At 40.2% G+C, this 12,475-nt stretch overlaps 1 protein-coding gene across 1 annotated transcript in view; it reads right to left on the bottom strand.

Annotated features, from left to right (window-relative positions):
- The window catches only part of CAPZA2 (capping actin protein of muscle Z-line subunit alpha 2), a 63,120-nt gene that overhangs the window by 33,172 nt on the left and 17,473 nt on the right, over positions 1 to 12,475 (bottom strand). Inside the window, exons 2-3 of the mRNA XM_059711628.1 lie at positions 8,735 to 8,798; positions 2,135 to 2,186 (exon numbers count right to left, since the gene is read on the bottom strand). Of these exons, the coding sequence (XP_059567611.1) occupies positions 2,135 to 2,186; positions 8,735 to 8,798 (116 nt within the window). The remainder of the gene's footprint in view (positions 1 to 2,134; positions 2,187 to 8,734; positions 8,799 to 12,475) is intronic.

Genomic DNA, 12,475 nt, shown 5'->3' with positions numbered 1-12,475 from the left:
AAAGGTATAAAGTAAACTTGCTTTCTGTAAAGCATTTTAATATAATAATTAACAGGAGTGGAAGCAACCCAAGTTTCCACTGACAGATGAATGAATAAACAAAATGTAATATATAGTTTCAGTATTAAAAAGGAAGGAAATTCTGACAAATGCTACAACATGGATAAACCTTAAAGACATTATGCTAAGTAGAATAAACAAGTCACAAAAGGACAAATGCTGTTTGATTCCACTTATATGAGGCTCCTAGAGAAGTCAAATTCAGAGACAGGAAATAGAACAGTGGCTGCCAGAGGCTGGGGGCAGGGAAGTATGGGGAATTATTGTTTAATGGGTAGGGAGTTTTGGTTTGAGATCATGAAAGATGTTCTGGAGACAGATGGTGGTAATGATTAGACAACAATCAATGTGAATGCACTTAATGCCAGAGAACTGTACACCTAAAAGTGGTTAAAAAGATAAACATTATTGGTAGTTACAAAAAAAGTCATGAGGATATAAAGTACAAGATAGAGAATATAGTCAATAACATTGTAATAACTATGTACGGTGCCAGGTGGGTACTTGAAATATTGAGGGGATCACTTTCTAAAGTACAGTATATGATTATTTGACCATTGTGCTGTACACCTGAAACTAAAGCAAAATTATAATGAATATAAACTGTAATTGAAAAATAAAATTAAAAAAGGTAAAATTTTATATTATATTTCTCCCACAATAAAAAATAAAAATGGTTATAAAGAAAACCACAGGAATTTAATCAGAAGCAAAATCAGATAGGTCCAAGGAGTCTGTTGAACTGCCCCCTTTATTAGGATTAAACTGTAAAGGGCAGTTTTGCTTGATAAAACCTTCAAATGTTACAAATAGAGAATTAGAGCAAATTTCCCTCATTAGGATTTCATACATTGGACAGTACACTAGGATGAAAGTAGGTAAATAGACAGATTCTAAACTGCAAGGCATCTAAAAATCTGTCTAATTTCATTATTTTCAATGAGTAATAGGAGCTGGTTAGCCAAAAATATGGGTTTTCCAACCATATTTTAGAAGGTGGCTAAGGGGAAGAGAGTCAATCATTTTTTGAAATCCTAAGACAGAGATGACAAGTCATTTTTTTGATAATTAGTTCAAAGATGATGTACTGGGATTTAGAATTGCTAGTTATCTGAATCATTCACAAATCCAGTAAATATTTTAAGTAAATATGTGTCAGGTACTATCTATAATAATAAAAGTGTAATATGCTAATCAGACCGGACGTCCTTCCATACGACCTTCTGGATGAAGCTGGGGCTGTAAGGGTAGCTCAGGTCCTGGATACCTGCTGATAGCCAGGGGGAAGCCCGGGTACCGGGTGTCAGAGGGAAGCCGATGCCGGCAGCTGGAGGAAGGCAGGCCTACTCTTGCACGAATTTTGTGCATCGGGCCTCTAGTGTTAGATATTTATGGATGAATAAAATCTCCTAACGCTCAAAAGTCTTTATTAGGATTAAACATAACCGGTATAACAAAAGTAATACCTGCATAAATATGAAAGCAGACACAATTTTTAAAATAGAAGATTCTAAAATAATTTTATCCAACTTTGCAAAAGATAAAAAAATAGTTTTGAGTATATAAGCCACTTCCAAATACACAATGAATAGAGAATTTCATGCAATAATTGTGTCTTTATGTCTCTGTGATAAAAAAGAATTTTTCTCTAGCCTAGTACATACATATAATTATACATATATATCTTGAACTTGATATGTAAATATCTATTTCAGTGATTAGTGTTTAAAAACCACTTTTAAAACATTTTTTCTAAGTCACTTTTACTAGGTTAATAAAATATTCTAGAGGCCCGGTGCACAAATACATGCAGGAGTGGGGTCCCTTGGCCTAGCCAGCAATTGGGGCCGGCTGGCCGGGGGGAGGGACCGCGAGAGGTTGGCCTGCAGCCGGAGGGAAGAACCAAAGGAGGTTGGCCGGCCACGGGAGGTTGGCAATGGGAGTGCACTGACCACCAGGGGGCAGCTCCTGTGTTGAGCGTCTGACTCCTGGTGGTCAGTGCACGTCATAGCGACCGGTCGACCAGTCGTTTGGTCACTCAAGCTTTTATATATATCTAGAAGATAATACTTACTGGGCTGCTCCTTCCCTGAGAAGATTATCATTATTAAGCAGTAACCGGACATCTGAAAAACAAACACAATGTTTCTACATTACTATTTTTCTATGTTTGAAATTTTTATGCAATGTGGTTATTTTGGTCACATATTAACAGTGCCCCCTCAAGATGTAAGCAACATCAAAATGTCACTCTGACAGCCAAAATAAGCAGAAAAACAGAAAATATCACTCTGAAGGTCAAAATAACCACAAAACACATCATGGTATTAATTTTAAAATTGGTTAGGAAACAGAAGAGGAAATGAAATAGAAATGTAAGTTATTAGTCAATGAAGGCAGACAGTAATGTATCTCCAAAGAACTAAAGTGGAGATAGGCTATACCAAAAAGATGGTGTAGTAAGATCTGCAAAGGACTGAGCACCATGCCTCTACCAGTGGTTCTCAACCTTCTGGCCCTTTAAATACAGTTCCTTATGTTATGACCCAACCATAAAATTATTTTTGTTGCTACTTCATAACTGTAATATTCCTACTGTTATAAATCGTAATGTAAATATCTGATATGCAGGATGGTCTTAGGCAACCCCTGTGAAAGGGTCGTTCGACCGCCAAAGGGTTCGCGACCCACAGGTTGAGAACTGTTGATAGACAATACTATCATGAGTTTCAAATGAATTTACTCTACAGAAATGTGATTAAACAAGAAACAGCTTGTGAGCAGAGTGCAGAAGTAGGCATTTCTGTCTTGAGAGCATCTTTAAACAAAAGATTAACTCTGTCCTAATTTTATATTCAATGATTATGCAGACATTAGCCTATTAATCATTAAAACATATTAAAAATAATACTTCTTTTTGGAAAATCCAAGCAGCATCTATCCTATATGATAAAAGGCTAATATGCAAATAGACTGAATGGCAGAACAACTGGAACCAAACAACTGGTTGCTATGATGTGCGCTGACCACCAGGGGGCGTGTGTAGAACATGGTGGCTGTTTGGCCGCAGCGGGATGTGGGAGCAGGTGAGCAGGGGTGCCAGACCCAGGTGGGGCATCAGTCGCTGTCACTGGGGCAAACCTCTGGTGGTTACTGAAATTCTTTGCTCCCGCATGCCGTGGTCTCGCCCAGCACTCCAACCTACTGCTGGCACTGGCCGTGCTCGCAACCGCTGCTGGTGACAGGGCTGCTGCTCATACCTGCTGCCGGTGCTTGGCGTTGGTCCCAATCACTTGGTGTCATCAGCGGGTGCGAGCTGGCAGACAGGGGGCTGGGGGCTGAGGCGGGAGGAGCCAAGCAGGGGCATGGAGGATGGGTCAAGATCTGCCCCTGTGCCTACCATAGCCTCATGGCCCACAGTTCCTTTCAAGGTGCATGAATTCGTGCACTAGGCCCCTAGTATATATATATGAAAGGCTAAGTGACCGTCTGACTGTCAGACCAGTAGCTATGATGCGCAATGACAACCAGGGGGCAGACGCTCAACGCAGGAGCTGCCGAGCTGCAGTGACTTGGCAGCAGCGGTTCTAGGGTGATGCACCCCAGAACCAGAGCAGAGGGAGCCCGATTCTGGGGTGCGTCACCAGAGAACTGCCCTCTTGCAATCCTGGACCCCTCGGGGTCCACTCTCCCTAAAAATCAGTATCTCCCTCCTCCTTCCTCTCTGATATCAATAAAAATATACAGATATATTATTTTTTAAAAATATACTTTATTGATTTTTTTTTTACGGAGAGGAAGGGAGAGAGATAGTTAGAAACACTGATGAGAGAGAAACACCTATCAGCTGCCTCCTGCACACCCCCTACTGGGGATATGCCCGCAACCAAGGTACATGCCCTTGACTGGAATCGAACCTGGGACCCTTCAGTCTGCAGGCCAATGCTCTATCCACTGAGCCAAACCGGTCAGGGAAATAAAAATATAATAAAAAAAAATTTCACCCAAAGATACGTTTTTTAAAATATTTATTTATTTTTTTACTTATTTATTTATTCTTGTTAGTCCTCACCAAAGTATATATTTTTTCTCATTGATTTTCAGAGAGAGTGGAAGGGAGGGGGAGAGACACACAGAGAGAAATATCTATGTAAGAGAGGCACATCAATTGGTTGACACCCACACACACCCTGACTAGGGTCAGAGATAGAAACTGCAACTGAGGTACGTGTCCTTGACCAGAATCGAACCAGGGACTTCAGTCTGCCGACACTCAAACCACTGAGCCAAACTGGCTAGGGCTGTTTATTGATTTTTAGAGAGGAAAGGGAGAGAGAGAGAAACAACCATGTGAGAGAGAAACATTAATCAGTTGCCTCCTGTAAGCACCCGACTGGAATGGAACCTGCAACCTAGGTATGTGCCCTGACCAGGAATCAAACCTGCAACCTTTTGGTGTATGGGACAACGCTCCAACCAACTGAACCACCCAGCCAGGGCTCTTTACCAGTTTTAAATAGGAAAATAATTTAAAAGCAGAATCTATCTGATCAACTTAGCTTTATTCTGGCGGGGGGGGGGGGGGGGGGAAAGCCCATGCTTTTATCATAAGGAGAGTAAAGTGGAATAGAAAATTTGAATAAAATACTACTCTTAAAGAAGGGATTATTAGGTTGTGGTTCTAAGCCAAGCTACACTAATGAGACTATAGGGTAGTGGATGGATGGCTTAAAAAAAAAAAAAGGTACCTATTTCAGAGTCTCAGCCCAGATCTACCAACTTCTGGACCACAGGAAAGGAAACTATCTTTTTTAATGCTCCAACCATCAAATGTATTAACATATATTTAGTTTATAGAGGCTGAATACTAAAACAGAAATTAAACCTAAGGGAAGAAGAAATACTTTTCAATTTTCTTCAACTTCTAAATTCACTTACTATCCTATATAATAAAAACCCAGCGACTGAACAGTGCAATGACCAGAATGACTGATGGACCAGTCGCTATGACACACACAGATCACCAGGGGGCAGACACTCAATACAGGAGCTGCCCCCTGGTGGTCAGTGCGCTACCACAGTGGGAGCGCAGCTCGGCTGACCGGGATGAATGGTTGCTCCCACTGCGAACCCTGGGCCGACAGGCAGGAACCTGAACTGCAATCATCGCCTCCTTGTCCCAGGCTCCTCCTCCTCGCTTCCTGCTGCCTCTTCTGGAGGCCTGCAGGCCGCACAGAGCTGCAACTGGGCTCACAGAGCTGACCCTGAAGGTTGGGAGGCGGGTTCGTGGCCGCTGCAGGACTACTCTGCCGCCTCTCAGTGCTACTGTTCCTGGGCCTGGCCCTGACTGGGTCCCCTGGAGAGGTGAGTTCTCCAGCTCCACAGAAGATGCTGGACCAGGGAGCAGCTGCTCAGAGGCTGGGTCCACAACCGCTCAGCTGACTGGGATGAGTGGTGCTCCCACAGTGGGCTGATCCCCACAGGCCATGCCCCAACCAGTGCACAAATCCCGTGCACTGAGCCTCTAGTAGATTTTATAATTATGTTAAAAGGCAGAATTATTTTAATTTCCAGATTCATTTTTACAATGTAGACTTGCCATTCTTCCTCTAATTTTAGCTCAGTGGTTAAATTTTTAAATTCATAAGAATTACTATATGTAACTGCATATATTAAATCATATCCTATCTAATCAAGAGGGAATATGCTAATTGACCCTCACGCTGTTGTAAAGATAGCGGCGCCCACGGCCAATAAAGAGGGAATATGCTAATTGACTGCCCCGCCCTCAAAGATGGAAGTGTCCACAGCCAATAAGGAGGGAATATGCGAATTGACTGCCCCAACCTCAAAGATGGCAGCACCCAGTGCACTCAGCCCCGCCAGCACGCCTGCCTCTGGAGTCCCCTAGTCCCCTCAGTCCCCCAGCCGCCCAGGGCCACCCGAGGCTCAGGTAACCAGAGCTGGCCGAGGCTTGCGCTGCCGGCAGTGGCAGCAGCAGAGGTGTGATAGGGCGTCGCCATCCCCTGATCACTAGGTCACCTCCCGCCCCTGAGGGCTCCTGGACTGTGAGAGGGGGCAGGCCGGGCTGGGGGACCCCCCTCCAGTGCATGAATTTTCATGCACCAGGCCTCTAGTGTTGTTATAGTTTGTAAATGATTTAAGGAATTTTAAAGGGTAGTTTTAACTTTCTACAATTTTTGCCTCTCAAACTTAATTTTTTCTGAGGTGAGATTTCATTACATGTTACACCAGTGATTTTCAACTTTTTAAATCTCATGGCACATACAAAGTAATTATTCAAATCCTGAGGCACACCAAAAAATGTTATACTTTTTGCCAATCAGACAATAAAAATAGGTATAATTTTGATTTATTCACACTGGATGGCTATTGTGTTGGCTGTTGCCATTTTTTAATTTGACAATCTAAGGGAAAAGCAGCTAGTGCCTCTGATTAAATAGGTATTGAATGTTTTAAAAATTCTTGCAGCACACTGGTTAAAAATCAGTCTTACACTATGAATAAGAACAACCAATTAAATTTCTTAATTTTTTTTAATTTATTGACTTTTAGGGAGGGAAGGAGGAAGACACAGAGAGAGAAATATCAACCCGTTCCATCTATTTATGCATTCATTGGTTGGGGATCAAACACAACCTTAGCTTATCGGGACAACAAGCTCTAACTGTTAAGAATAGGCAGACAGAAAGGGAGAGTCTTGGAGAGGTATCTGGGGCTTAGAGAAAGTGTTAGAAGTGACAAATTGCAAATAGACAATGGAGGAGGCAGACCCCTAGGTGAGCAGGAAAGATTCAGAGCCCTCCAGGATGTGGCTTAACCTGTAGCATAGCACTTAAATCAGTGGTTCCCAACCCTTTTTTGGCCACGCCCCACCTAAGCATCTCTAAAATCCTGATGCCCCCTGTGACATATAATTCTTATTATTCAAAAAGTGAACTCCTATTCACGTGGAGGAAGCCTAAAAGGCCATTCACTTGGTCTAAACAAGCTTCCTAAGAATATGGCATCCATGAAAGAGAAAAATAAAAGAACGGAAGGACAGTTGAAGTATTAAGAAATCACTAAGAAATTGTTAAAAAAAATAATATGAAGTGATATGAAAAAATAGCAAGTAAAGTTTCAAAATATATACTAGAGAACTGAAATGCATAAATATGTCAATGATATATTTATATACCGTCTATGTGGCCTCTAGAACCATACGAAATGCAAAAAATTCACTGATAAAAACTCATTCTCTAATTGCCCCCTTAAAAATCAAATTGCCCCGCTGTAGGGCGTGTGCCCCACGCTGGGAACCACTTACCTAGATGAAGGAGCCTTATGGTTTAAAGGCACATTTTTTGAGACATGAGAGAGTGGGTGACTTGCTTGGCTAGGGGCATTCCCCCCTAGCAGTAATAAATCCCGTAAACCCCCAAATATCGGGGCACTCAGTTCAGTTTCGGCAGCTGAGTGGCCCACTCAGGTTCTGTCTGAGTGTATTTCTTTCCTACAAATAAATCCTCTCCTGTTTTAGCTGCCATTGTTTTCTCTTGTTTGAATTCATTCCTACAAGCAAGACAAGAACTGGGGGCGCAGAGTACTGTGTCTGGCCAGAGAGAACCCCTTGACCACCACTGACTTAATCCGGCCAGGGCAACTGATTAAACTTCTTAATAAACATGTTTAAATAGTTTACTGTGGGGTAGAATGTTTAAAAAATGAAATAAAACAGTCGTGTGTAAATTAATTTTAAGACATGGTGAAAGCCAAATATATATGAGGTAGAAATAACTTATTTAAAATGTTTGTGGTAGGTTATTCTGAAAACTGCTTAAGGAAAGTTTTATAAAAAGACCACTACAGGCCATATTCCTGGCAGTTGTTTTAACCATGTGATTCTTAGTGTTAAAGAGAAGCTATCATGACAGCTTTTACAGCAACCAGGAATTCCTGTAAACTTAATAGTTTCAACTTTTTATTTATAGATGAATAATTATAAAAAAGTGAGGTTTATAAAAGGCATACTGTAAACTAATTTATGAGATATAATTTAAATAACAAATTATTTTTACAGGTGCTGTCATCTTCTAAGTATGGTGAAACAATGTTTCCCCCCATCTTTTTGGTTTCTCATATTAATCCAGTATGTTCTTCTTTACAAGAAAAAAAAATGGCCTGGCCAGTGTTGCTCAGTGGTTGAGCATTGACCCATGAACCAGGAGCTTAAAGTTCGATTCCTGGTCAGGGTATATGTCCGGATTGTAGGTTTGATCGCTAGCAGGCAGCTGATCAATGATTCTCATCACTGATATTTCTATCTCCCTCTCCCATCCTTTTTCTGAAATCAATAAAAACATTTTTTTTAAAAGAGAAATACAAAAATGAATTTCCCAATTCCAAAAAAGTTAAAATTAAAATTTTCTTGCCTTTTAAAATAAATTTTCTTTTAAGGGGATTAATTTATTCAAACATAATTATCATGTGTAGCTTAAATACATTATATTCTAGCCATAACAAAATTCAGATTGACAAAAATATTCACTGTAATAGAAAAAATAGTTTTCTACATATTCCCCTTAGCTTAATTATTTTGGTTATGTCATTTACTCTTTTTAAAAAGAGCACTTGATATATCAAGTCTTAGTATTATGAATTAAACACTTACCATTAAACACCTCATTAAATTCTCCAGGAGGGGCATGAATGATGAATTTTGCTGCTATACGCACCTAAAATAGAAATGAAGATATAAATGTCCCATAGCATAGGCCTCCAACAAAACAAAAACAAAAAATTCAAAATTATACTATTTTAAAGTTCCATTAAAGATGACTTAAGAAAATTTAAAGATAGTGATACTTCTTTACCCAACCACCTAAAGTTTATTATTGTTTTAATCATTTACTACTATACTATATGATAAAAGGCCAGCAACCATAACGGCATAACGATCGGAACGACCGATCGACCAGTCGCTATGAGGTGCATTGACCACCTCTCGGTACCTCCCCCCAGCCCGCAGGCTCTGATTGCTGGATGGCCAACAGGGAACCACGGGGGCACCAGGGTGGCTGCGGGGCAGGACTGGGGACTGGTGAGCAGGCAGAAGGCAGACCTCTTGGTCCCTCCCCCCATCCCACAGGCTCCAATAACTGGATGGCCAACAGGAACATGGGGAACTGGGGTGAGCAGCGGTGGGGAGGAATTGGGGACTGGCGAGCGGGCTGAAGATGGCCCTGATCGCAGGCTAGCCTAGGGACCCTACCCGCACACAATTTTGTGCACTGGGCCTCTAGTTATAATCATAATGTATAGGCTGAATGCAGATAAAATATATGAAAGTCAATACAACCTAACTTTGTATTACAAAAGAACAAATAAAGCCTAGTTAGTACAAAGAATAATAACAAAAATTAGAGCAGAAATAAATGATACAGATAAAATAGAGAAGATCTATAAAACTAAGAGCTATTTCTTTGAAAAGATAAACAAAATTGACAAGACTTTTTTAGTTAGACTCACCAAGAAAAAAAGAGATGACTCACATAAACAAAATCAGAAATGAAAGAGGAACTGTTATAAATGATACCACAGAAATACAAAGGATCATAACAGACTACTATCACCAAAAAAATCAGACAACTTAGAAGAAATTGGCAATTTCTAAAACAACCTGCCAGGACGGAATCATAATGAAACAGAAAATCTGAACAGTCCAATTACAAGGACATTAAATCAGTAATTAAGAACCTTCCAAAAGAAAAACATTAAGAACCAAACAGCTTCACTGGCAAATTCTACCAAATGTTCTTAAAAAAAAAATATATATATATATATATATATATATATATATATATATAAAATTTTATTGATTTCACAGAGGAACACAGAGAGAGAAAAACATTGATGATGAGAGAGAATCATTGATCGGATGCCTCTTGCAAGCTCCCCACTGGGGGATCGAGCCCGCAATCCAGGCATGTGCCCTTGATTGGCATCAAACCCAGACCCTACAGTCCACAGGCTGACAGTCTATCCAGAGTCAAACCACCTAGAACCAAACCAGTATTCTTAAAAACAGCTCTGAAACAGACATTTTCACATTACATGTTAGATTTTTGGTGCAGTGCATTCACTTCACACACATTGACTTCCTTTCCCCTCACTTGGAAATCATCACTTCCCTTTCTACTTGATTCTGCTCACCTCAAAAACTAGTTTTAGCAGGAGTAAAAGCTAGATTCCAAGCTGCATGGTGGCAATGTACAATTAAAATCTGGTTTTTATCTACTAGTAAGCCAAGACAAATAATCTGCATAGAAGTCTTAATTTTTTTTTGTAACTTTTTTTTTGTAACTTTTTTTAACTTCTACAAATCTCCATTTTTAATAGGCAAACTAATGGAAATGAAATATATTATTTCTTAACTTTCTCAAACCCTTGCCTCTGTTATATAAAATATTATGTACAATTATTCTCTGAGATAGCTGTTTATTACCCTTACTTTATGAAAGGGAAAATAGAGATCCAGAATGGGAATTTGAATAAAGAAGTCCAAGGCTTTTCACAGAACTGCTTTCCAACACAGCATGGGAAAGGGAACAAAAGAAATCTCTGGGTAAATGCATCTAACTCCACTGCTTCTGCTTCTATTATCACCACACAACAAAAGCTTTCAATCTACACACCTCCTATCGCACCCTCTCAAGATTAAGATCCATTTTTTCTAACTATTATTGATCTATTAGAAATCTCCATTACAAAGCTTCAAAGACACCTCTCAGACAGTTCTCACCCAAAACCACTCCCCTCTGCTCTTGATAAAATTCCTTCCCCCAGTCAGTCACATGAACAATGATGACTGTCTCTTCTGCTCAAATCCAATTTTCTTTGATTCTACTCCATTCAGACTCAGTGACTTTGTTCCTAGGCTGTGACAATAGCTGCCCTGCCTGTAGTCACATCTTTCTCTAAAATTCATTTTCTAACCTGGTCACTAGGATTGATATTTTTCAATGTAAATTCTGATCATGTTTGCTTTTTTCTGCTTAAAATCGTTTATCTAATGATCCCTCACTGCATGACATGTCAGGATTTCCCATACCTGAAAGCTACAAACTGTAACTGTTACACAACATAAACTTTTAAATAAGACTATGGATTCAGACTATGGCACCACTGCCCACCACCAGTATGACCACAAGCAAACACATTTGCAGTAAATAAGACCTTTAGGAAAGTGCTCAACACAGATAAGCACTCAGATAATAGCTATTACACCTTTTTACTCTTTTTGCCACTTTCTAGCTCCTACAACCTATCTACTCTTTTTCTCATCCCACATAAGCACAGTACTTGGAGCCTCACTAATTTATTCCATCTCTCAAACACGAACTCTTGTCTTTCAGGCTTCTATATTACTGTGTGTGTATGTATGTGTGTGTGTGTGTGTATACATATATACATATATATACATGACACACATATATATATGATTTGGCCATCTTTTATCTGTGGTGAAATTACAGAGGAGCAAAATATCCTAAAATTTGAAAATTATCAGAAGAAAAGTTCATACAGAAAGGAAAACTCTAAGATCAAGTTATGCTATTAAAAACCTCTTGATGTATTATTTAGCATAGCAATCATTAGCAAATACTTCTTATAAAGGATGAATACTATTGAGACCTGTGGTATAAAGGCCCAAAATTATTTGTGTGTTGGCATCTGGGGAAAACTGGGAGGACCTTGAATGGCCTAACAGCAAGTTCCCCTCCTTATTCTGCTCCTGCAGATAAGGTCCCCCGGCCAGACAAACCTCTTTATCAGAGGGAACAGGCATACTTCCTGCTTATGCCTGAATAGCAACCGTCAGAATTATGAAAACAAACCAATCACATCATCTAGGGATCACTCCAGCCTCTTGATATGACAAAGCTGGCCTCTCATGGCTTCTCTGTCCTGGAGTACAACCCCCATGTGGCCCTGCATTGCATGCTGTGTCCCCCTCTCCCAGGCTAATAAGCATATGTGACTAATAAACTGCTGTTCATCTCATCTATTCAGTGTCAGGTGGTTGTGTGTTCAGCCATCCAATAACCCCCCATAACAGGAACCTATGCCTTAGGTGAAGAGGAGGCAGGTAAAACAAGAACTTACTTATAAGGGGAGCTTGAATTTAAGATATGTAATTGGGGATTAGGAAGCAATGAACTCAGATAAGTAAACAAATAAATATATATAAAAACCTAAGCAACCGTCCGACTGGTAGCTATGACATGCACTGACCACCAGGGGGCAGACACTCAACGCAGGAGTGGAAACCACAGGCATGGAAACATGGAACAGACTGATGAATCTCAGAGGGAAGGGGGAAGAGGGGAGGGTGAGAAGAGATTAACCAAAG

Source organism: Myotis daubentonii, chromosome 10, assembly GCF_963259705.1.
Source record: "Myotis daubentonii chromosome 10, mMyoDau2.1, whole genome shotgun sequence".
Classification (NCBI taxonomy): Eukaryota; Metazoa; Chordata; class Mammalia; order Chiroptera; family Vespertilionidae; genus Myotis; species Myotis daubentonii.
The sequence above is the reverse complement of the archived record's forward strand: the minus strand, read 5'-3'. Positions and strand labels throughout refer to the sequence as shown.